Source organism: Macadamia integrifolia, chromosome 7, assembly GCF_013358625.1.
Source record: "Macadamia integrifolia cultivar HAES 741 chromosome 7, SCU_Mint_v3, whole genome shotgun sequence".
Taxonomy (NCBI): Eukaryota; Viridiplantae; Streptophyta; class Magnoliopsida; order Proteales; family Proteaceae; genus Macadamia; species Macadamia integrifolia.
This window is the reverse complement of record NC_056563.1, coordinates 8,552,849-8,576,729: the sequence shown is the minus strand read 5'-3', so window position 1 is coordinate 8,576,729 and position 23,881 is coordinate 8,552,849. Positions and strand designations below refer to the sequence as shown.

Sequence of the window (23,881 nt, the reverse complement as noted above, 5' to 3'; positions counted from 1 at the left end):
AGATCTAATATCCCCCCTCCCCCCCACACACACACCCAGACATGACCTCCCAAACGAGTTTGTTCTTCAGTTTTCTCTTCGTGTTGGAACTTGGCGCTCTACACTGTCTAGTCCTTTGAGGAGTCAATGTTGAAGTTTGATCATTGGGCAACCCTTGCAGCAATAAAAGCAGAGAGAGAGAGAAGAAGACCGATGTAAAGTACAAAAAGAATGATGACCGATAAAGACATTAGAACATGATGAGAGAGAGAGAGAGAGAGAGAGAGAGAGAGGGATTGACTCAAAAACAAGGTTCAAAAACTCAGGATTGATCAAGGCTGATATCAATTCAATACTGATATGGATTGGCTTAGATTGGACCATATCAAATAGATTTATCCCTGCTTTTTAATAAAAATCAGTTTTGCCTAGATTGGATCATATCAAATAGATAGATTTATTCCTGTTTTTTAGTAAAGATCAGTTTTTTATTATATTTTATTTTTACCCTCGAGCCATATCTATGTACTGGGATCGGATCAGTCAAGACATCAAGGCCAATATTAATCCAATCCAACCAATATTGGCAAATCTGATCTGAGTTTTAAAATCATGCTCAGATAGGACTTAAGTGACGACCAGACAAAAGGGTTGTCAAACGGGCACAAAAGGAAAAAAAAACACATGGAGAAGGAGACAATGATATACAAGACACAAATACAACCGGATAGAGTAATTGTCAATGGACGAAAGACATTTACATCCAAGAAAAAATAAGATAGGTACAAGGTCAAAACTATGCTACAAAAGAAGGCCGAAGTACACAATAAGGGTATGTACAAAGTCAATGAAACTCAAACCCTAAAACTAAGAACAGATTAACATTCCTATAGAATGCTGGACAAAATAAGGAAATCCTAAGGATTAACACTTTTGAGGCATGTTAGACAACACAAGATTCAACTTGTGAAGGAGATGACCATTGGAGAAAAAAGTGTCTTTCAACATGTGTCAGATATCTTCTCCCAAAATGTCCCGCTAGGCCTCCTATCCGTTTTGAAAAGCCGGGGCAACTTCTACTGGTGAGACCACACCAAAACACTATCAGAAGAGAAGACTTGAAAAACTAAATCCTCAAAACTGAGAAACAAACTAAGAGAACTAAAAGGAAGGACAAAGAATAGATAGAGGGAGGAGACGAAGTGCAAAAGAAGCACAGAAGAGAGAGCATAGAGGAGAACAATAGAGAGGAGAAGGGAAACACAGGATTTAATAAGCTTATCAAAGCAACCCATCTTCATTATACCCCGTGGAATAATGAGGTGGCAGTTTTCACAGTTGGATGAACAATACATAGTCTCAAACAAATAACCTCCTGTACATTGACATGCAAGCTCATGTATTGATTTTTAACAGCATCCCATCTGCATGTGACAAATATTTGGACCATCTTGATATCCACAAAATCTGAAGCCAAGCCTTATTATTTATGCCAAGTATTTGCTTCTTGTAACTTATATAAGATTTCTTGCCTACCTGGTAAAAAAAATTACTAATAAATGATGACGGAGTTATTTACATAAATAAAGGAGATTCCTCGACAACGGCTTTATAGGCCAAGCTTTTCAAAATATAAAAGACATTCGTTAACGCAGGGACTCCATTCTGAATTGCAGGTTCAATAGTTGAAAGATCCAAAAAAACCAGTTCAATTTATCATGAACACCAGACTGTATATTACTGGTAACAGGTAGTGAATCAAAAGACATGGGAAAGCTGGTTCTTACATTTTTATACCCTTTTACTCAGGTTATACCTTGGCATCATACCAGACAAACAAACGTAGTTGCTAATATGCTTGCTACATTCAAGCATCCACTTCAAATCAACAAATTGATCTATGGCAACACAAGCCACCTAGTCTGCAATAAGACTTGACATCTTGCATGTGTTCTCTTGCGCCATAGCCTGTGTCGGGGTTCAAAGGACCATCTTCCATGGTTTGCATGCCATCTTGATCTGTACTTGTGCAAGGCATGACTGCAATTTCAACTATACATGACAACAATAATTGAAAAGAAAACGATGATGAAATTTCGAATGCAGAAGAAGAATTAAAGCATGGGAGCAGCTAACAAGATGTGTCTTGGATAAATATTGACTGAAAAGAGTGCAAATAAATATAGAAGTAAAAATTGTTACAAACTAAGTTATTCTGCCTAGAATAATCAAAATTTGTCTTGCACCTTGGGGTGGGGTTTCTGAAAAGCTAAGCTGTCACAAAACTGCTTTGCTGATCAATGTTCTGCATGGTTAAGATTACAAGACAAAAATAAATTCTACATAATATGTAATTTTCTAAAGTTTCTTTTGTGTGGCTGCTTTGGCTGAATTTGTTATCACAGGTCTGATGTACAAGGGCTTCAAAAGCACTTTCCTGCATGCAAGTTCTATCTAAAATTAACCCATATCATATATGGTTGATAAGAGAGAGAGCACGTGAATTAGGTTAAACATGCAATTACTGCACCATCATTCCCTAAAATCTCCCCCTTTTGAAGAGCATTAGATGAAGGGTAACGGAAAATAGTTCACAGCTCTGATTTGGTTTCCATGTCCTCTTCTGGACTGCTCTTGACTGAAGTGTCCACCTTCGGAGGTAACAACTCCTGGCCATCCATTTCTTCACCTAAAATTTTGGTGGTGAATCTTCTTGCCTCCAAATCAAGATCCGGCCACTCGGATACTATTCGCTTTGCACCCTGCAACAAACCAGAGTGAAAATAATGAAAAATAGAAAAGGGAGGGGGGGGGTTAAGATGATGTGAAGACAACCAAAAATGTATATTTTAAGAAGTTCATAATACCTGAAGCTTGGGCTCCTTTGTCATTGGATTGTTGCAAAGATCTATGGTCTTTGCCCTGGATTTTGTTGCATTCCCACACCATGACTCGCACCAAAGCCATTCTTGGGGCAAGGAAAAAATGTGTACTGTGTGCTGGGCATAGTTTGGAAGATCCTGTAGTGGGAGGAGAATGTGTCATTGGATGAGTGCATATATTAAGAACAGAAGGTATCACAATAAAAAAGGAGAAACAAACAAGAAATGAATTACAGTAATATATTATACTGCACTATAATACTATTAGAACAAACAGGATTTCTTTATCTCCTTGATAAGAGTCTACATCTACTGTAATACACATTTCTGTGCATGTGCATACAAACTTGATCTGCAATTCTTAGTCTACTTTGTATGTTTGTCACTGAAGTTGCTTGACTTGACAAGACTTGGGAATCAAAGATGCATGTCAAGTTCATTAGTTTTACCAATTTATCATTCTTCAGCCGAACTGTGTGATGCAGTCTGATATCCAAACACTTGGATTTCACACTGCTTATGCCCAAGGGTACATGCGACAGGTGCTTAAAAGATTTAAGAAAATAGAAAACAGAACTGATAGAATGAAGAACTGAAATAGTTTTCAGATATGAAATCAGGAAGTGATAACAGAATAGTAGAATGCCAGATTCAGAAAACAGATCAGAGGTTGAACAATCTGTTAACAGAATAGTGGAATAATGCTAACCTGTAACAGTAGAGTCCAGACTGCAGAAATCTTCTTTTTTCAGTACTTGTGAGTTGTGGCCAACGTAGAAGAGGAAAACAATGTATTGAAAGGAAGCACAAAGAAAGATAATGTGAGATATAGGAAGAAATTGTCCTGCTACTAGGGAAAAATCAGACCAATGGAAGGGGAGGAAAGGGAGATCGATCTGCTTGGCAAGAGAGAGAGAGAGATCTTCACACCACAATAAAAGGGCATATCCAGTGCACGAGGCTCCCGCCACTGCGGCCTCTAGGGAGAGTCATTATGTACACAGCCTTAACCTCACTTCACAGAGAGGTTGTCTCCCGACTCAAACCTGTGAGCACTAGATTGCAATGGAGCAACATTACGATTGCGCCAAGGCCCAGCCTCAAGAACTCTTCACACCACGCTTTTCACAAAAAAAAAAAAAAAAAAAAAAAAACTGAGGTACCTTACTACATTTATGGTACCTAACGTTTTAAAAACTGTTTGGGGTACCCAATCAAAAACACTGTTAATGATCAAAATGCTCCAAGTTCCTATATGCTTGATTTGGATCATCACCATTCATATAGCATTATAAATTATGGCAAACATCATGGTATAGTCTAATTTAAGATCACAACATCAATAGCTTCAAAAAAATTCCAACATGAAGGATAGGATTCAACAATAATTTTTTTTTAAACATTTCTTAAATTTTTGAATTGGATCATGACTATTGAACGTTTGAAGTCATGATAAACACATTGGTACAACCTGATCTAAGATCAGGCCATTATAAAATTCCAAACAATTCTAATTGGAACATGGTTCAAGGAGTCAGCAGAGTCAGTTGAAATATACCAGAAATTTTTGAGGTTTGACCCGGCTCGAGATGAAACCAAGGTCGAATTGCAGGTATATCAAGTTTCAACTGAAATCTCAGGAGGTTACGACAACTTCTTTTGCCAAACATTACAAACAGTGTTTTTAAAAACCACATTTCATTCGAAATGGATCACTGTTTTAACCCATTTCGACAGGATGAAACCACCAATTTCAACTCCAGAATGTGTTTTTGCCGTATTTTGGCCATTCCATTTACAAATATTGGTGGAACAACTTGTCGGAAGCTTCTACAAGTCATTTAGAACAAATATTTGATGGATTTGAGGGAGATTTCTTGAAGATTCATAGTTTGAGGTATACCCTTTTTCCTTTTGCCAAAAAAAGAGGGAGGGGGTATATATGTAGTGGTTAGGCTTCAACTTTTTATACGTTAGATGGCATAGGCAAATCTACGACTTCATGGAGTTGTATTTACTTTTCTATTTTAATTTTGTTTTTACATTTTCTGCTCAAAAAAATTTCTTGCAACAAAATTTTTAAAATAATAGGGTTAATATTTAGTGGTTGGTGCCCACTTTTATTTCTGTTGAAAGTCGCTGGCTCATCTACGGCCTCGCGATGTTGCCTTTTTTTTTTTTTCTGCCAAAAAATAATTTCCAAATAGTATAAAATGTTTAAAAATTACAACCAAAAAAAAAAAAAACTGCACTGATTTGAAAAGTAACGAAAATTTAAAAGTATTTTTGTTGTATTTTCAGCTCAAAATGTTGCTTCATGTGTTGTTCCATAGTTATATATTGGTTAATTAGGTTATTAGTAATTTTTAAAAATAATAAAACTTAGTTTTATGTAAGGAAAAAAGTATTAGAGTTAGGTAGAAATTAGGAAATAGATTTCTTGGTGTCATAGGATTTTTTTTATTGATGCAGAAAATTTATTAATGTAACTCTTTTTGTTGCAACAGTGTAAGAAGAGTACATCATGGCAGTTCAAGGAGGAGATGGTGGTGACATAGCATGGAGGTACAAAGTCTCGATACGATTATTGTAGGAAGAAAACTTGGGAGGTGGGGCCACTAGACTGAAGTGGCATGGCAAGTGGATATAGGGATGTGGGAAATGTCCCAGGGTTCCATTTGAGGCGCAAATGGTTATGGCTTCCCTCATGAAGGCAGGAATAAAGAGGAAGTTAGATAAGAGGAGGGCAAGGGAAGAGTTTGACAAGGCAGTACTGGACAGACAAGCAGAGGCAGAGGCAGGAGGGGACTCAGGACTTTGATTTTGATTCTGATGAGGACTTTGAGCCAACTGATGTAGGGACATAGGTGCAGGCAAGGGGAGCAAGCTATATCACACATATGCAGGAGCAGGAGAGATAGAGACTTCAAGGGAGAAACTGCGGGAGAGGCTGATCCTAGTGGTTCTTCTGCATGGGGTAGGAAGAAACAGAAGCAGCCAGAGTTGCCCTTCTGGAGGTCATAGAGTGTTAGGGGAGCCTTAGCCCTAGTAGGTAGTAATGATAATGCAATCGATTTACTTGAGCAAGATCCTTCAATTTTCAGAACTCAATACTAGTAAACAACAAAAGTTGAAGGAAGTGAATTCTGATTGCAAGGGTAAGGTGGGGATGTCTGGCCGAAATGTTTCTTTTACCATAGTATCCCAACATATGCTACTGAGGGACCCTATATCAAATCATGCTAGACATTATAGGGAGGGCTGGGAAGGGAGTAATAGGTCCTACTTATAACTTGATGAGTGTGTAACTGCCCAGCAACGGAAGGAGTCGGAGGAGTGCATAGAGACCCTTAAGGGTTTATGGTCAGATAATGGAGTGACTGTGATGTGTGATGGCTGGGATTGGACCAACCAGACAATCCATCTTCAACTTTATGGCATATTGTGAAGGGAGAGGATCGTGTTCCTTAAGCTTGTTGATGCATTCAAAGAAAAGAATGATGCAAAATATATTTACAACTTGTTGAAGGAGGTGGGGATAGAGAACATTATCCAAGTAGTGACAGACAACCACAGTAACGTCAAGAAAGCGGTAAAGATATTGATGAACAGTAGATACCACCTGTTTTGGACCCCTTGGGCAGCCCACATTGAACTCATGTTGAGTCTAGCGATGCCCTTGCCCTGAAGAGCTTTGAGGCAAAAAACGTAGGGCTCAAACCTATGTTTGTCTCAGAGGAGTGATTTGGTACTCTGGTTGGAGGGATGCGAGTTCTCTAGGGGAAGAGCAACCCAGTCGACCATACCTAGTGACCTATTATGGTACGTATTATGGAACGACTTAAAGAAGGCTGTCACATTACTTGAGCCAGTGGTCAAGGTACTAAGGATGGTCGACTCTGACAAGAAGCCTACACAACCATACTTGTATAAGGCAATAGAGATGATGAAGGACCACGTGGCAGCAGCGATACCACGCAGTGGTAGAGCTGCATCCAGATAGTTCAAGATTACAATCATTATACAATCCAGAGGTAACTTACACATCCGCTACATAAGGCTAGTGAATTTTTAATTTATAGTTTATACTTTATACTACCAGGTCAAATTATTTTCCATTCGTAACTTCATAAGCATTGATCAGTGATTTAATGTTATTGTCAGCATACCATCTAAATCCCATGTTCCAATACAAGCACAGATTTGGGATGAATCAAGATTTGATAGATGCAGTGCAGGATGTGGTGACTAAGTTGGAGCTGAATCTAGATATCCAACCATTGAAGAAGTGAGCAAAGACATGCTTAGCTTAGGCCTTGTATCTTTTATGACTTTGAATAGAGCTGGTTAGAGAGGAAGGAGCCATGTGGCTGACCCCATTTAGTTAGGATAAGGCTATGTTGTTGTTCTACCATTGTGTTTGTCATGATTTAAAATGTTGATTAAATGGTCATGATCCATCGGACATTTAAAAATGTTCAAGTCATTGACGGTATGATCTTAAATCAAACTTTACCATGATGTTTGCCATGAATTAAAATGCTTTATAAACGGCTATGAAAGTACGTTCAGCTTTCATATGGTAACAACTTCACATCGTTTGTTAGTGGGTATACCAAATGTAGTTTTCAAAATGTTAGGTACCTTAAATGTACTCTCCTTGAACATTGGGTACCTCAAACAAACTTTCCTTAAATGCTGGTACCTCAGGTATAATTTACCCAATAAAATATTCTTATTCAAGAAAACTGAACTATCGACGAGTGTTACATCTCGATTATAGAACCAGAAAATAAGAATTTACTTAATTAAAATTCCTAAACCTGTCAATGACACTCCTTAATAAATAAACAATATAATAAGATTACACTAGTAGATAAATACTAAAATAAAACTACTTAACCCGAAGACTAAGAGGGCCCCCACACACTAGAATACTAAATTAAAAGACTAATTAAAAATGATGGCCAGGCCAAAAATATTCAAAAAGTCCACAGGTTGACCCAACTTAAAAGTCCCAAATATTATGGAAAATATCTTATTTTTCTACGGTAAGGGGTTTAACTTATCAGGAAGTGTCCAGTACATAGGGTATTTTATCCATTCACAAGCACAGTTTCTTAATATAAATAGAGAAGAGGTTAGGGTATGCCGCCAGCTTTCCTGGAGTTAGCGGCTCAACCAATAGGATGGCTGGGATGGGAGGGGCACAGGGGACTTTTCCAAGGCGAGGAGAGAGGGAGACACAGATCTGGGTATACCGGTGGCATACCCAGCCTTTTCCGATATAAGTAATACTTTACCCTACTAATTACAGATACAAATAAGAGAAAAATTGACAGGAACCTTCAGGAGTCATAGGACTAAAAGACATAATTTCGATATTTAAGTTGATGACGATGAAGACAACCATAACAATAATAAGTAAATGGGAATTTTGCAATCTGTAAGGGAGTTGGAGGAATTAAAGATAATGTAATAATATTTGAACGAAGGTGAGTAATAAAAACAGCCACTTGCCTGATCAAGATTCGAAAGACTATTTGGGTCCTTGCTTAGAGTCTCATAGAAAACTCTAAGATTGTCTCCTGCCGCAGTTTGTCGGAACTTCACTAGATCAACAACATATAAAGCACTGCAAATTGTATTTCATGAATTAGGCCTGGAAACATTTCATCAAGAAAATGCTAGTTGATCAGCAAGAACATGAAAATGAAAGCAATTCCATTATACCTTATGTGATATGGCTTTCCCCTTAAATGTTCTTTCCAAAAACCCTGTTACGGAAATTTGAATAAATTATTTGAGCTAAAAAGAAGAAAAAAAAAAAAAAAATCCAGAAGGATCTACCACCACAAATCAAAGTTTTACGTTTTAGAAACTATGATAATAAATCTAAACACAAGAAAGAAGATTACTTGTCTCCAAAAACGATATCCATCCATATCTTTATTATTGTCACAAAAAGGAGTATATGCAAGGGGTTTTCCTTTTATATCCATATCATATAGCTCTCCCATGTCTGCCCTAACAATTTGATCTGCATCAACAAATATAACCTGCAGATAATATGGGACACGCATTTCAAAAGTCAACATGCTTGTGAATTTCCAAGACTAACAACATTAAGAGGTGGTGTTAAGGGAATCAAGTTATGAAGACTATTACAGACACAATAGTACCTTTTCCAATGAAAGCGGAAAAATAACATCAAGGAACAGGATTTTATACGCCCAGATGATCCTCTGCTTTTCTTTCTGCTTATGAAGCCATGTAGGCCACTTGTAGGTGATGAGCTCATAGTCAAAACCATATTCCTGAGCCATATGAGGAATAAAATCCTGAAAGAAACATTGAAAAACAAAGAAATCTCCCTCAGGTACTACAAACCTTCTCCAATATGAATCCATGAAACCATGAAATAAGAAATTTCAGCCTGCTCTTCAAACATCATGGGAAAAGGGCAAAGTAATTTAAAAAAGAAGATAACCTTAAACTGAGGAGAAAGATAGTTCTTTATGAACCAGAACTTCACTGGCCGCTGTGTGTTTTTAAGAACACTAAGGATCATGATTTTGAGAAAGCGTTCGTACCTATAGAAAAAAATTCAGCAAATATCACTGAAGAGCACTTAATAATGGTATTTGGCAGTCAACTATAAATCAGGAAGGAAAGCAAGAAATAAAGATTTTACCTAGAAATAAAAAAATTTCATGGTTAAATCTAGATGGCATTTGCATTTTTGAATGAACGTTGAAAGAAAATAAACATAAAATTGAAATCAAAATAATAAACTACACTAAAAGAACAGACTGCTATGTGGATTACAAACCCCCCTCTCCCGCCCCCCCACCCCCACCACAAAAAATAATAATAAATAACTAAACAGAATAATGCGAAGCTGGAACTATTGAAGAGCTGAAGAGATGGCACCTTACAGGATTAAGAGTTGACTTTATGAAGTAATGGGTTTCATTTATACGCAAGGACGAGGAGCATGGGGCAAGAAGGTTAAGCTGCTCTGTTTGTTGAATTCCTTCCAACTACAAGGGAGAGACTCAACTTGTAATCAAAGGTTGGATCACTTTAATGACAACCATCTTTCCTAGATTGTTGATATACTTTATGTTGCTGGCCCCAGATATATATATATATATATATATACACAATTGCATCTCTCACCTGGGCGAATTTCCTATATAAAGACTACCTTGATGTGCTGGTCCAAGCAAATTCATCTACAAGTGAGACAGCTGATATTGGAGTCCCAGCCAAATGAGCAGTTCACTGGAGACACCAAGGTTCTAGCTCTGTATATAATGTGATGCAGCCTCCAAGGTTCAGTAGCATAGTTTGCCATCCAATCAATCACCACATCAGAATCTCCCTCAACTATCAAGTCTCTAAACTGTCTAACAACAGACACCTCTCAGCATAGTAGTCACGGCATCTAGATGACCAAAGGCATTGGAGGGGGTCCAGATGCAGGGCGACACCAACAAGACGATCAAGGCATCCAAAGGGATGAAGACGCCACAGTGACAGCTTGACAACTATGCCTCTCAGCCTTGCATAAGAACTCTAACCCCTGCTTCAAACAGATTTTGCACACCAGTAGGGACTCAGAATACCCCTAGAATGTTACCTTTATCGTTCCTAATAGCAACCCCCAGTACCAGCTGGCACTGCATTTCTTCTTGATCTCTCATCAAAGTGAAATTTCAACTTTCCAAGAGGGGGGAGGGAACCAAGTTCTGATGATGGGGCAAAAGTGTGGCCAAGAGCCAATAAAGATATGCCAGTCCCTAACAATCTCTTGACATATCCCAGCTTTAATGGTGAACGATGATGTAGAAACTTCCACAGAATTTTCAGTTGGAAGGAAACAAGGGAAGAAAATAAAGAAAAAAATTCTATCTGTTGGAATGGAAATTAGCTGCAAACCAAAGAAATTAGAAGGCTCTAGTAATAGGTCAATTTGATTGATGAACACATCATGTCTAGGAAAATGGCATTGGTGCACTAGGCTCAATTTGTTTGTTATCTCTATCTAGGAAATAACTTTGGTGCATCAATAAAGAAAATGATCCATGGACTCCTTTGGCCTCCCAAACATCTTTGATCATAGCCTCATTTCTCTCCTTGTTCAGCCCTATTTTCCTTTGGCCCCAAGCCCTTCAAATTCTTTGACATGTGGTCCCTTCACCTTGTTAGGGAAGCTTGGAGTAAGCCTATTCAAGCCTTCTCCTACTCCCTTATTACCTTTTCCAGAAAGCTCAAAACTGTCAAATCTGCTCTGAGGCTTTGGAACCCAACTTTTGGCAACATCTTCTCCCAAGTCTCAGATTGCAGAGCTAAGTTGGCTTCCATCCAATCTAGGGCTACAGGATGATGTCCACAATTCTTTCCTTGCTTCCGATGAGCATGCTACCTTCCTCGAGCTCTCCTCCTCATTGCCCAAGAGAAGAGCTTTCTTAAGAAAAAATCGCGGATCAAATGACTTGAGCTTGGTTACTCAAACTTTCATTATTTTCATAGGTCACTCAAGGCTAAAACCAACTCCAATTCCATTCTCAAGCCCAACGCTAGATATGGCTCTCCTTATATCTCACAGATGCCATCAAAGCTGAAGCCTCAAGTTACTTCTCCAAGCTCTTCAACCCCCCCTTCCTCTTCATACCTCTCCATCTCTGCTGGCCTTCTAAATAAATTCATCCCCTCCCATCTCCTCAACCCACTCCAATCCATTCCCTTTGATGAAGAGATACCCTTTGCTGTCCGCTCCCACACAAATCCAACAAAGCCCCTGGTATGGAAAGATTTACATGGGGTTTTCTCCTCTTGCTGGGAAATCATCAAACCCTATCTCCACAAAGCTATTCGTAACTTCATTTTTAATCCCTCCCAAATCCAGGATTAATTATTACCCTAAGAAAGATGGAGCCTCTTCTATGTCGGATTTCAGGCCGATTTCCCCTGCAATCTTCTTTATAAATTCATTGCCAAAATCCTTGCTAATAGGATACCGCTCATTTTTTATTCACTAGTTCGCCCAAACCAATTGGCCTTTATTGCAAGTCAAAGCATTTTGGTCAATATCATTCTCTGCCAAAAGATTGTTGGAGGATTTGATAGAAAATCCCATACCCCGGCTGCTCTCCATAAGATCGATATTTATAAAGCTTTTGATTACATTAAGGAGGACTTAATGTCCAAAGTGTTGTATGGCATCTCCTTCCCCCTATCTTCGTCAACTAGAAAGGACTTCAAGGGTGGGGAAGAAGAGGAAAGGGGAGAGGGGGCAACCTTGGGGGATACGGATAGAGGAGGAAAAGAAACCAATGGGGCAATCCTCTATAAGATCTCCCTCTTCCTAAATGCAAAGCCCTCAAGCTCACCCACCTAGCCTTTGTTGACGATCTTATGATCTCTCCAAGGCTGACCCTCTTTCCATCCAGTCCAAAGTTTCCTCCCTCCATCTCTTTGAAGACTTGTTTGGCTTGTGCATCAACCTTCACACTCCCACCTCTTCCTGGCTAGGGTCTCTGATGCTCGAAAGGCATCTCTCATAGGAATTATTGGTTTCTCCCTGGGTTCTCTCCCGGTCAAATATTTTAGGCTTCCCCGCATCGTTGCTTGGCTCACTGCCCACCATTGCAACCCTATGCTTGATCTCATGCGCAAAAAGCTCTAGCTCTAGAAAAGCAAGCTTCTCTCCTATGAGGGTCAGTTGGATCTGTGCTCCAATCCTACTACATCTATTTGCCCGGTAACTTTAGGATTCCCCATTGCACAATCAAATCCATTGAATCACTCATGTACTCTTCTCTGGAAAGGTGTTGATTCAGCCAGATTCCTCCATCTCATCAAATGGTCTTCTGTTTGCAACCCTAGCTTGAAGGGGGCCTTGGTTTGTGCAGAATCCGAATGTCAACTATGCAGGCACTCTTAAGCTCATTTGAAAGCTGGTTTCCAAGCAAAATATTATTTAGGTTTCCCAGGTCTACTGTACTCTTCTCCGCAACGACTTTCTTTGGATTATGTCCCCTCACTGCAATGCTTCCTGGGTTTAGCGTAACATTCTCAGCCTTCATCCCACTGCTCTCAGAGCCATTCACTACTCCATCATGGATGGTCTCTCCACTTCCCTTTGGCTGGATGCATCCCGTTGGAGTCCCCTCCTCCCCTTAGTGGGTACCAGATTCTCTAGATTAGATAAGCACACTTCTATTGCCTCCATCATCTCTAACGAGGCATGGTCCCCCTTTCCTCCCCCCTCTTGGACATTAGGTCCTCCCTCCCTCCTCTCCTTCCTATCCTCTGGGGTGATGGAGACAAAGTCATCTAGTCTCCCATGCCTTTTGGCATCATAGTTCCTCTTCCACTTAGGACTTTGTCCGTTCCAACAATCTGCTTGCCCCTTAGCAATAGATTGTTTGGTTCAAAGGCCATATCCCTCGCCATAACTTCACTGCCTGGAGAGCCCTCTCCAGCTGCCTCTTAACCCAATCCTTTCTTCTTTACTGTCATATCAATGTCCCTCCAGCCTCTTGTCTTTGCTAAAACGAGATAGAAGACCATGAGCACCTTTTCTTTTGCTGCCCCTTCTCTTCCTCTTTTTGGAAAAGAAGTCCTCAAAAACTGTTAGCCTGGTAGAAGAATTTTCCCTTTCACAAAGAATGGATTTGGTCGACATGACCTTTAATGGATCTTCTATTTGTGACATTTCCGGTAAGCTTGCATTCTGTGCCGCCATTAATCACATCTAGATGGAACTGAATCTTCAAAGATGGACTTCCAACTCCCGCTCTTTTGACATGATTTGAAATGCCATCTACTTTGGTGTTAGTTCCAAGCTCTGCTCGCTTTCTCACTGCTCAGTTCATGATACCAATTGGTACAGGCTCATTGTTGCCTCTTGGGGGAACCCCCCCCCCCCAAAAAAAAAAAATATATTTTGCCCCTACCCCTTTAAATAGTCTATAGGCTGGCTTAGTTTCTGGCTTTTTCTTTTCCCCTTGGGGCCTGTATATTTCTTGTTTCTTCTTCTCGGTAACAAATTTATTATTCACAAAGGAAAAAATATAGATAACATGTAAAGGGAAAGATTATCAGGTTTTGGATTTGGGCACCTCAGATATAAAGTGACTCGTTGACTTAGACGGTTGGACCTCAAGGAGAGCCTTTTCACCTAAAGGGCACCTTGTCACTTCAATAACCACGAATAACATAATGTGATATGAGACAACCATCATTGACACATGCTTTAAGGTGGTAAATCGAAGGGCAAGACTATGTGGGAAAGAATGGTTTTAGGAAGGAAAATGTGATTTCTCTCCCAGGTAAAACCTGGCAGCAAAGGCATTTGGACCCTACAGGCCACATTATGGCTCTATAATTATGCAATATACTCTAAAAGTTACGAAGTTAGACTTTGGAAAGCAGATCTAAGAAAACAGATTCACAATGACATCCGATTATGAGTCCTTCAAGCAACCCAAATGGGAACATAGACATTTCAATGATTGGGGCTAAGCAAATCCTTCAAGGGATGAGACATTTGCATGATAGATGTTATATGTGCATAAAAGAAGAGATCCATGACCAATCCCCTCTTCACCCAGGAGTTTCTCTTGCAAAGAAATCTGACCATTCCAAATTGCTGTCTCTGTTGGAACGTCTTTGAAAGTGTTGATCATTTATTCTTTTCTTGTCCCTTCTCAAACTATGTTTGGGGAGGTATCCTTAGAAACTATGGTCCACTCCTAGAGCTATCCGTACTTTCGCCAGAGAATGGAGATGGATCTTGAAGATTTTCAATGGTAAGTGTTTAATCCCCTCCCCTATTTATCGGTGTATCCTCAACTTGGATTGGTTTTTTTGTTCCACCACCCACCCCTTGGATTAGCCTCATGGATTTTGAGTTGTTTCTCTTCTTTTGTTTAATATATTTCCATTCATCTGAAGAAAAAAAAAATATATAGGAGAGAAAAAGAGAGGTGTTTTTCCCTGGGGACTCAAAAGGAAAACTTTAGATATATAATACATCAATTAGGCATGCTTCAGATACATTTGGTAAAGTCCTTGGGGTACATGGCTGCCATTCACTTCTTGCCTACATGCCTTCGCTTGGATAGAGGTAGTAGTGTAAAAAAGTTGCATTGATTCCTATTATGAGGGGGATACGGAAGCAAAGGAACATATGAATTTTTGTGGCAAAATTAAAGACAAGTTGAAGAACATGAGCAGATGTTTTCCATGGGAAGAGGCTCTGTTAAGGCATAATGAAAAATGTGGAGAACATTGTACAAAATTTAATCCAGGTAGATCACAGTTCAAAGATGAAATTCTAATGAACTCTTTGGCATTAGAGCCAGAACTATCATGTTCAACTTTCCAGATATCTTCCATATGCCAACAGATTTAGCATCCTGTTACAAGCAAATGTTTATCCCATAAAACCCTTGAGTTTCAAAGACATTAAGTGTTGGAGAGCTGGAACACTCAGCAGGCCTCATAGTCTGTTACTCTTCTAGCAGGGAAAAGAGTAAAAAAAGGTGAGGTTGCCAGTAGGATTTGGAGTTCAGGTAAATAGCCCATTAAATGACTGTAGAACTAGAAGGCTCTTTAAAAAAAACTGGAAAGAAAGAAAAATGGAAAAGCCATCAATACCTAAGTGTGATATCTGGGTTATGGGTGTGGCCATCTATGTTCAGGTCATTGTATAGTATGCTTCTTGATAGAAAAATATTACCATTTCCAAGGGTTTTCTATTCAGAAGCCATGTTTCCTAACCCTAGCCCTGCCACTCCCTGCCCCGTTTCCATCTCTTGCTAATCCTTAAGGTAGGAACTCTAGGGCTTAGGTGTCTTCAAGTATCGGGATCAGATTAGGTGGACTGGCAGATCTGCTCTTGCACATACCTATCCACAATGACACCACCGATTTCCTCAAATATTGGCCAATCAAGGTGTCTGACTGAACTAATACCAAGTTCTAAAACCATGACTATACTGAATTTCAGTAGAGATTTCCCGAAAATTTTGCAAGTTACAGGCTAAAAAAATTCTCTTTTTATGTTGAAGTTCAAAATATTGACAAAATTTGGGAACATATGATCTCAATTGACACTTTGTAGCTGTTGGTTTAGCAATAAAATTCCTTTCTTATCAAATGAATGTGCTTATCAATAATAGCCAAGTCTCCATATCGTACCATAGTTAAGTTAGAAGGATCTAAGTCCTATACCCACACCCATAGTTGTCACGGCATCAAATCGATCCAAGGCGGTTGGAGGGGTGGCTAATCGATTTGGCGATGAATCGCCCGTTATGGCGTTGCCATGGTGGTCAAATCGCCCATGTGTCATTTTTTATTTTTCCTATTTTCTAAAGTTATTTAGTATGCTACTTTTTTATTTCCCCTATTTTCTAAAGTTATTTAACATGCTACAAGCCTACAATATATACCATATAACATATAAAACCAACATTAAGCAACATTAGATATCAAAAATCAACATAGCCCTATCAAAATCACGCTGCATTTTACAAAAAATCGACCGCCTAGTGAATCAGGCGTGACCTGGCGTCCATGACGGTGCCATGGCGATGCCTATCAGCCAATGATGACAGCCATTTGTGAGTCACGTAAATCATAGCACTGCCATGAACTTCTTTTTCAGCCAGGACGCCAAATCGCCGCCTTGGCAACTATGCCCACACCTAATTCCAGCACCCCAATCCTTGAGAAAAGAGCAATCATAAGAAAACATCTTCCAAGACTGTGTTTCATAACAGAGATTATCTTGAGAGATAGAAAGGGGACAGAGACCAGAAGGGGGGGGGCACTTACAGGTGTCCTGAAGCAATTGAAAATACATTTATTGTCTTCCCCTGTCTTCCACCCTTTCCATTCTCCTAAAGATTAAGTATACCAAACATATCAGAAAGACAATAGGGAAAAGTAACTAAGTTGTCACAGAGTTTAACTAGTGCTGACATCTTTAGTAGGTGAACAGAGAAAATGCCCCGAGGAAAACACCGATTAGGATAATAAAGATACAAGTTTCCATGTTCAGAAAGTTGGGGTTTAGTGACATGTTGGTCCCTACGAGAAATTAACAGATGCAAGAAATATGAAACATGATACCAAAATTCCAAAACACGGAAACATTGCAACACCTATAGAAATATTTGCAAATGTCAAGGTTAGATCTGGTTGGCCCAAATGGTTGTAAATCAATTTAGATATTAAGAAGAACAGACCAATAATATAACAAAGAAGAAAAGTAAAACTCAGAGAACAGTTAAAAAAAAGGGCAACCTAGTTGAAAATTTCAGATTTTATATACTACACTCCATATGCTTGAGTTGGTTACACAATTATCTTGTCATTAATCTAAACGTGTTAGTTTTATTTTTGTTTCTTATTTATTTTTATAAGCAACAAATTTATTGAAAAGGAAAATATAAGGTACATAGTAACATAAAACAAAGATTAAAAAGGCCAAAGCTATTGCAGTTGTTTTAATTTTACTTTGCAATGTTTTATGGCCAACCAGAATACCAGATGGAACCTAATAAATTCAAGGACATCAAAAAAAGCAAATATAGTAACATAAAAAATTTAAATCAATCAGACTAGTATATATTACCACATATATTTCTTCCTCTCTTTTAAATTTTGTTGTGTTGGTTAATAGGTTTTGAGTCAGGCTCGCTACTGTGAAACTTTCTTGCTATCCAACATCAATTTTTTAATGGTAGAGGAGAAAAGCAGAATTTGGGAAGGTAAGGCTTCTTCAGTATCTGCATTCTGCATACTATAAAATTCTTTCTAGAAGTTTGCCCGAAGATGAGGGGATATTTTTATTGTAGTCTGTAAACGAAGAAGATTTTGAAGAGACTGGCTTTCCCAAGGTTAGCCTTTTTGCTTGGGTGGTGTCTTCAAATAAGGCACTTATGCTGGAGAACTTAAATCCAAGGGGTTGGAGATTGCTAATAGCCTTGTTCTGAAATATTAGGATGACGGATTTGCCTCACTTTTTTTTCTGGATTGCATACTGGCAGAGATGGCGTGGGCTATATGGGGATGTTTGGAGTACGTAAAATGTCCTAGGGGTGTGAATCATAAGTTGTTGGACTGGCTTAGAAGCCTTTTAGAGGTAAAAGGTTGTGTCCTGTGGAATATGACTCCATATCCATTTTTTTGTGGGTATTGGAAGGACAGAATAATGTTTGAAGATGACAATTATGACATTTTCCAGAAATTGTGCCGATATATAGGCTCTTACCTATCAGATTGGACTCCTGCTTCTAAGGAATTTAGAGGTGTTCCAAAAGAATTCCTTTGCTTCTAATTGGTTTTCATTGATTAACAACTGAAGGTATCATTTGTATAGGTTATGTTTCGTTTGATGTTTGCCTTTTCTTTTCTTTTGGAGCACTATCGAAAATCCAGATGCATACTTGTACATCTTCCATATTTATGAACGAATCTAATTTTCTTATTTTTGATAAAATTATTTTGGTATCAGAGCAAAAGGGGTCTATTAGCATCCTTCTAACCGCCACTGACATTCTACAAATCAGTGAAAAGTTTGAGTAAAGAATAAAGAAGATTCTATGTAAGGTAGGAGATTGTTTTGCAGTTTTCACTCTTTCATCTTATAGATTCAACACTAGAAGCTACTACAAAAGTAGCAGCAGAAAGCAAGTGGCAAAATTTGAGACAAAATATTGATGATTAGTCAGAAAAAAGGTTTTAAAACTAGGCATCAGATTGTCCAATTGGCATCAGAGTTCAATCTAAGCACAAAAATTGGCCTTCAATAGGTTCCAGCAGGCACAGACCACGGCTCAAAATGCTTATATTGAAGCAAAACCTATTTACAGCATACATATCTAAGTAAGGTCCATCTATTGTGCAACTTGTGAGGCATAAGAAGGGCAAGCGCTTGATTATCTGTAGTCTCTGGATGCGTTGTAACTTGTAAGTGCTGACTCTTTTTTGTTTCTCCACATAGGTTTCACTCATGAATGTGTGATTTGAAGAAACTTTCTCAGTTTTGAGTGGTCATGGTTCAATTTTGAGTATCTGAACCATTTCAGTTGGTTTGAGGCCAGGGTTTCTGTGAGCTGTAATCACAGTAATATCTTTTGGGGTCAAGTATTTGAGTCTTCCGTTTTCTTTTCCGCATATCATCCACTTTCAGCCCCAATAGTAGAAAATGAAAGAATACATCTGAAAAATGAACAAGTGGAAGAAATAAATATAATTACCGCTAAAGTGTTTCTACTCTTCTCAGCATGATCCTTGCCACTAAACAAATCAGAAGCCCACTTCAACAAATTGGTGTTCCAATTTTTATGATTTCCCTAAAGAAATATTACAAGAAGAAATTAGAATGAGGTCGTCAACCTACTGATTCATCTGGTAAAACTTGTCCAGCAATCATATACTATAAATGTGACCAAGAAAATAGATGGCAGAAAGCAGCACCAACCTTCTCCTCTGCATGCCTATCATCAACAGAGGAATCTAACAATTGCTCATGCTCTTTTCCCTTTTTCTTCAGTACTTCCAAATGGACTAGCTTACCCCGCAAATCATTTATAATGATCTGCTTTAACTTCTGGACTCCATTTTCCTTCAGTAAATAGAGATCAGAACTTCTACCAGGAGCAAGCTGCAGGTACCAGACCCCAGGAGAGACTTTCATTTGCCAATACCCCAGATTGGCCATTACAATGGTATCGACCAAATGTGGCCTGTTCTTCATTCCAAGAATCAACTGAAGGCCTCGGGGAGGATCATGATCCTTTTCAGAGCAATGCCCTGGTTGTGACGGTTTCATGGGAGGTTTAATAAAATCAATGAAATAAATTAACTTCAAAGAAACTTCAATTGAAGGCACTCATTTACCAGTCAGAAGAAGTGCATCAAGTTCAAATACAGCTTGCAACGTCCTTGTTTCTCCCAAGTTCTCAAGCAAAATATTATCCAGGTCATGTCTGAAAGGGTATCCAAATCAAAGGACCACCCAGAGGATCAGCCTCTCATTTGCAAAAACAAGCTCATATAGAACACTAAAAGGCATGCCATGGACTAAGGACTGATAAAATATATACATTTAAGAAGACACATACATGGCAATAATGGGCTCAACAAGCCACGGCTCAGGGACATCAAGATTCATGGTGAGAGTTTTTGTCAATGGCATATTTGCAAATATTGCCTTAGGACCATTTACTGAATAATCAACACGGCTGAAGTCATCCTGCAAATTAATAGTACAGTGAATAAAATTCAAAAGAAATACACCAATTCATATTTGCAAAAGAAATACACCAATTCATATTTGCATTGATATTTGAAAATTGAACCAATTTACGATACCTCTGAGGGAACCACATATCTGTAGTAATTTTTCAAAGGAAGGTCAACTAGGGAGCTCTGCGAATGAAACAAAAAGTTTCACAGTTTAGATTGTCCGTGGAAAGGAATATACAATATAAGGCAACAAACCATATTAGAAAACCTTTAGTGAAAGAAACATGTGACCTTAATAGCAAAATAAGAGATTTAGCATAATCGAACTGACAACAAGATCCCAGAAGTCATAACATGAAATAAAGATTTCATACAAACTACATAGCCATAGTCTAAAATGGTGGTGATGAGAAAAAGGTCAATCCCAAGTTACTACAGAAAATGGCTTATGATGCGGAGAGATGTTTTAAGTTCAGCATACCAACTAACCAGCACTTTCCGATTCCATTATGCAAGTAATATATAAACATGACTATCAATGAAAATTTTGTAGTTTAAGTGCTGATGTGGATGAAAGGCTTAAGGGTTTTATCATCATTTCCTCTTAATATGGGGTGTAAAATTTCCCTCAGTGGACCAGCCGAAAAACATATATAGCCTAAATTAGGTTAGCAATTGTAGAAAGAAATATCTCTCTCCAGCTTAGCTTGCACTTTTCAGTGAATGGAGTTATGAAAGCTTGATGTCTAATGACTAGGAACACCGAAAAGGTCTATGCGATGTCTAATGTCCTCTGAAGGGTTGTAGTGATGGTCAAGAGGGTACATTGGCTATCATTGTATGTATCTAGTTCTAAGCAAACTGGAGCTAGTACCCTGTTCTTCATGGATGAGGAGTAAAAATGCAAACCTACAATTATATGAACAAGAAGATTCGGCCAAATTATTGATTCAAGAAACTCAAGCATGATTTCAGTGCAGTTCTGATCATGTTTTGATCATGCAACAGTGATCATTAGTATATATACGCTCCCATTTGACTTGCCTATTTACATCTACAGAATTTTTCAGGTGTGTCTAGGGAGTCTTTGCTCAGACTTATTTTCTATGACATAAAGTGGGTATCTATGGGCTGCCAGATTCCATCATCTCCAAGCTTGAATCCATATTTGCCTCTTTCCTGTGGAAAGGAAGTGAGTGCTCCAGATTTTTTAGCCCTATTAGCTGGGCTGCTGTTTGTCTTCCTAATGCTGAAGGAGGCTTGGGTTTGAGAAGGATCAAGGATGCCAATCTTGCGAGTATCATCAAACTAGCTTGGAAGATTGTTTCAAAGAAAGAAAGTATATGGGTTGATTGCGTGTATTCGAACCTTCTTAAGTCTGATTCCTTTTGGACAGTGAAAACCCCTGTGGATGCTTCTTGGGTATGGAGAAGGATCATTGATACCCGCCACTCCATCTCTTCAGCTATCTCCTCTCATATAGGTGATGGGGCCGATACTATCTTTGGCTCGACCCATGGCACCCCAAAGGAGTCCTTTACCATACTATTAGTGCCAGAAACATCTACAACTCGGGCTTATCCAAGTTTGCCCTTGTGGCAGATATTATCACATCTGGCAATTGTTCCCCCCCCCCCCAAGCTCAATCCTTGAGCCAACTTGCTGATATCTAGAACTCTTTGCCAGTCATCCCAACATCTCAGAGGCAAAGACATGATACTATCCTTTGGCTGCCGTCTGCTTCAAAGCTCTTCTCGTCCAAGGCATATGGGATTGGTATAACAAACCTGGTTTCTTCTCTTTTCTTATGCTCTCCTCTTCCACCCAATATGATCAATCTCATCTCTTTTCTCTCCCTTAACAACATAGTTGCTTCCTTTTTCTCAGATTTAATCATTAGCCCTGCTTGTATCTAAAATCCATAATCTGGATGCCCTAGCCTAGGCCCGGTTGGGCATGACCCCGGGGCTGGAAATATCAGCCCTGGCCCATCCCAGGCCCCGTTGGGACTCAGGGTGGACATCGGTAGGTTTGGGCTCGCCGGGCCAAACCTACACCCCTAGCTTGTTCTAGGGTTTGTGACTACACACGAATTGGTTTAGGGCGTGAGAACAGGGTGGTCTTTATTTTATGGACCAGCAAACAACTGAGCAGACTTGTAGTGGCAGTGACAATAGTCCTTAAGCTGAGATGATTCTATGGCATCAATGATTGGTGCATCCATCTGTTTTTGTTAATTAAATGCTTATTTCCAGATTTTTATGCAAGACTAGTGGAACCTTAAAAACTATGACTAAGAGCTTGCAAACACTACAGATCTTCATGTTACCAAGATTCCATGGAAGGCATGAACCACTTGCTATCACTATCGTTCAGTAACATTTTTAGGCATCTCATGTTGCTTCCTCATCTGGTGATGCAAAAGTGGACTTTTTACTTTTATTTTTTATGAATAACAATATATTAACACGAAAGAAAAGATACAAGGGACCCAGAGGGAAAGGGGGGGAGGGGGAGGGGGAGGGGGAGGGGAAGGGAGCTACACGGCCAAAGCAACTAGGGGGTGGGGATCAAAATGGAAGAGGGCAGTCCGTAGGAGACAACAATAAGCTTGTTCATTGGGGAGTCCTTTACAGGGCATTGGAGGATGGTGGCATGCTTAGAACTATCATCCAAAAAGATGGATTTCCAAATCATATTCAAAGATCTAGAGTTCGAGGACCATCTTTGAAAATTCTGCTCCATCCAAATGTTATTAACGGAGGCACAAAAGGCAAACTTACCAGCAGTGTCACAAACAGGGCTACCAGCAAATGTCTTGTCAATCCAAATCCACTCTCTTAGGAGGGGAAGCAAAAGTCTTCTAGAAGGTCAACAACAACTCAGGACACGCTTCCGGATGGAAGAGGTAAAAGGACAAGAAAAGAAAAGATGGACAACATCTTCAGTACCATTCCAGCAGAGGCAATAGGCAAGGGCAACCTAAACGCGTCTATGGATTAAGAAAGTCTAGTGGGAAGGAAGTTAGATCACACCAAGCAATGAAGGACTGGCGAGGTTGAACCAAACCATATTCCTCCAAGGGACAAGGGGACCTCTAGATCTGATGAGATCCCATGCAAAGGAGCTAAACAGGCCAAAAGGCGAGTGGAAGTAGAGGACCTCGTCAGTTCTTCGACGATGGCCATGGGGAGAGGGGGAGAACCAGACAGAGATCCAACAAAGGGGGGGGTGAGGAAGGGGGCACCAAAAACCATTGGAGATGATGGAGGCAACTAGAGAATCTCTGAGAAGATCGGAGGAGTAGATGGTTCTAAATGAAACCATAGATTGAAGGATACCTAATGGATGCCAAGGGTCAAGCCAGAGAGAGGTGGAAGAGACATTTTCAATGATGGAATGGATAGCACCTATAGCGTTAGGTCTAGCAATAAGAATATTGCACCAAACCCAGGAAGAATATATGTAGTGTCCAACATTATTGCCAAGTTAATATCTTGTTTGATATGATCTGAACAGGGAACATATATTTGGTTGGCATACCCTACATGGTCCTGAAAAAGGGATATAACAGTGACTGGCAGCTCTATTAGTTAATATTTTGCTTGATTTGTTCTAGACAGGGAACATATGTATGTGTTGGGTCCCGACTGACACTGAGAGGGGGGTGAATCAATGTGTTAATCCTTTTTTATTTTCTAGTTGTACCCCTGACGTGGCAATCATGGGTGGCACTTTAATAGATA

General features: G+C 39.3%; 1 protein-coding gene across 1 annotated transcript in view; it reads right to left on the bottom strand.

The window, feature by feature from the left end:
- Positions 1-2,136: 2,136 nt before the first annotated feature.
- Positions 2,137-23,881, bottom strand: part of LOC122084299 (UDP-glucose:glycoprotein glucosyltransferase) — a 95,549-nt gene continuing 73,804 nt past the window's right edge. Inside the window, exons 25-37 of the mRNA XM_042652429.1 lie at positions 20,262-20,318; positions 20,012-20,142; positions 19,788-19,876; positions 19,369-19,700; positions 19,145-19,240; positions 16,716-16,780; positions 9,352-9,454; positions 9,044-9,202; positions 8,780-8,920; positions 8,595-8,638; positions 8,382-8,496; positions 2,847-2,999; positions 2,137-2,741 (exon numbers count right to left, since the gene is read on the bottom strand). Coding sequence (XP_042508363.1) covers positions 2,571-2,741; positions 2,847-2,999; positions 8,382-8,496; positions 8,595-8,638; positions 8,780-8,920; positions 9,044-9,202; positions 9,352-9,454; positions 16,716-16,780; positions 19,145-19,240; positions 19,369-19,700; positions 19,788-19,876; positions 20,012-20,142; positions 20,262-20,318 — 1,656 coding nt within the window. The 3' untranslated portion in view covers positions 2,137-2,570. The remainder of the gene's footprint in view (positions 2,742-2,846; positions 3,000-8,381; positions 8,497-8,594; positions 8,639-8,779; positions 8,921-9,043; positions 9,203-9,351; positions 9,455-16,715; positions 16,781-19,144; positions 19,241-19,368; positions 19,701-19,787; positions 19,877-20,011; positions 20,143-20,261; positions 20,319-23,881) is intronic.